General features: G+C 35.7%; 1 protein-coding gene across 1 annotated transcript in view; it reads left to right on the top strand.

The window, feature by feature from the left end:
* The window catches only part of LOC107489867 (E3 ubiquitin-protein ligase At1g12760), a gene marked incomplete in the record, with an annotated part of 4,210 nt that overhangs the window by 2,123 nt on the left and 977 nt on the right, over positions 1 to 1,110 (top strand). Inside the window, 2 exon segments of the mRNA XM_052252474.1 lie at positions 208 to 344; positions 1,040 to 1,109. Coding sequence (XP_052108434.1) covers positions 208 to 344; positions 1,040 to 1,109 — 207 coding nt within the window.

Here is a 1,110-nt window from a genome sequence, read left to right on the forward strand (position 1 = left end):
TGTGTGTGTGCCCAGTCACACCTACATGGCACACGAACTCTCTCTCCCATAAGATCAACTTGTCTGTGTTAGTCACACCTACATGGCACACGAACTCTCTCTCCCATAAGATCAACTTGTCTGTGTTATTTATATCAATATGCTTTATTCAATACCTTGACAAAACCTACTGGATTTGGCCATTGACAGGATTTACTTTTGTGGCAGGTTATGTATAGTCTTCCTGGGTTTCGATGTTTTCTTTGTCGTTTTCTGCATTGCACTGGCATGCATCATTGGTATTGCTGTTTGCTGTTGTCTTCCGTGCATCATTGCACTTCTATATGCAGTTGCAGACCAGGCAAGTTATAGTCATTACTGTTTCTTGTTTGCATTTAGGACTTGGTGTGGATTTATGAATCTAGTGCCTTTAATAAGTTTTTGTTTAGCATTATGTATTTAGTCTGAAAGGGAATTTCTATTTGATATAAAAGAGAGATTTATATGTTTTTTAATGGGGTTCTCATAATAATTTTGGGATTTTGTTGGGGGCGAATGTCATACACAACCAGAGGTATATATACACAAAATCATTATTTCAAATTTTCGGTGCATGTTCTCGTCAAAAGTAGATTTTAAATTACATTCGCAAGAATTCAGCAACTTGTCTCATGTCGTCTTTAACATTAACCAATATCAAGAAACAATAGCATTTTTAAGCATAGAAAAATCAGTTCCTCTCGATGTGAGCAGCCATTATTTTCTTTTCTTTTTCCAGGGGAGGAAAAAAATAAGGGAACTGTTGGTGATAGTTAAAATCTAGTTATTAGTGGAAGTTAAGCAAGCAACAAAATTGTTACAATCACTGCTTCCAATCTGCAATAGGTGTCTGCTTCACAGAAAGTCCAGATTAGCATTCTTCATATTAACTTCGATTTAACATGAATCGGTGTCTTGTAGCTTAGTAGTATTTAATTGTAAGAAATTTGTTGCAATGTATTAATTACATTGTTCCTTTTCCCTCTTGCCTTTTCTGGGGGTCTAAAAAAATTGCAGGAAGGGGCATCCAAAGAAGATATTGAGCAGTTGTCGAAATTCAAATTCCAAAGGAATGAAAACAATGAGAAACTT

This window comes from Arachis duranensis, chromosome 1 (assembly GCF_000817695.3).
Source record: "Arachis duranensis cultivar V14167 chromosome 1, aradu.V14167.gnm2.J7QH, whole genome shotgun sequence".
NCBI lineage: Eukaryota > Viridiplantae > Streptophyta > Magnoliopsida > Fabales > Fabaceae > Arachis > Arachis duranensis.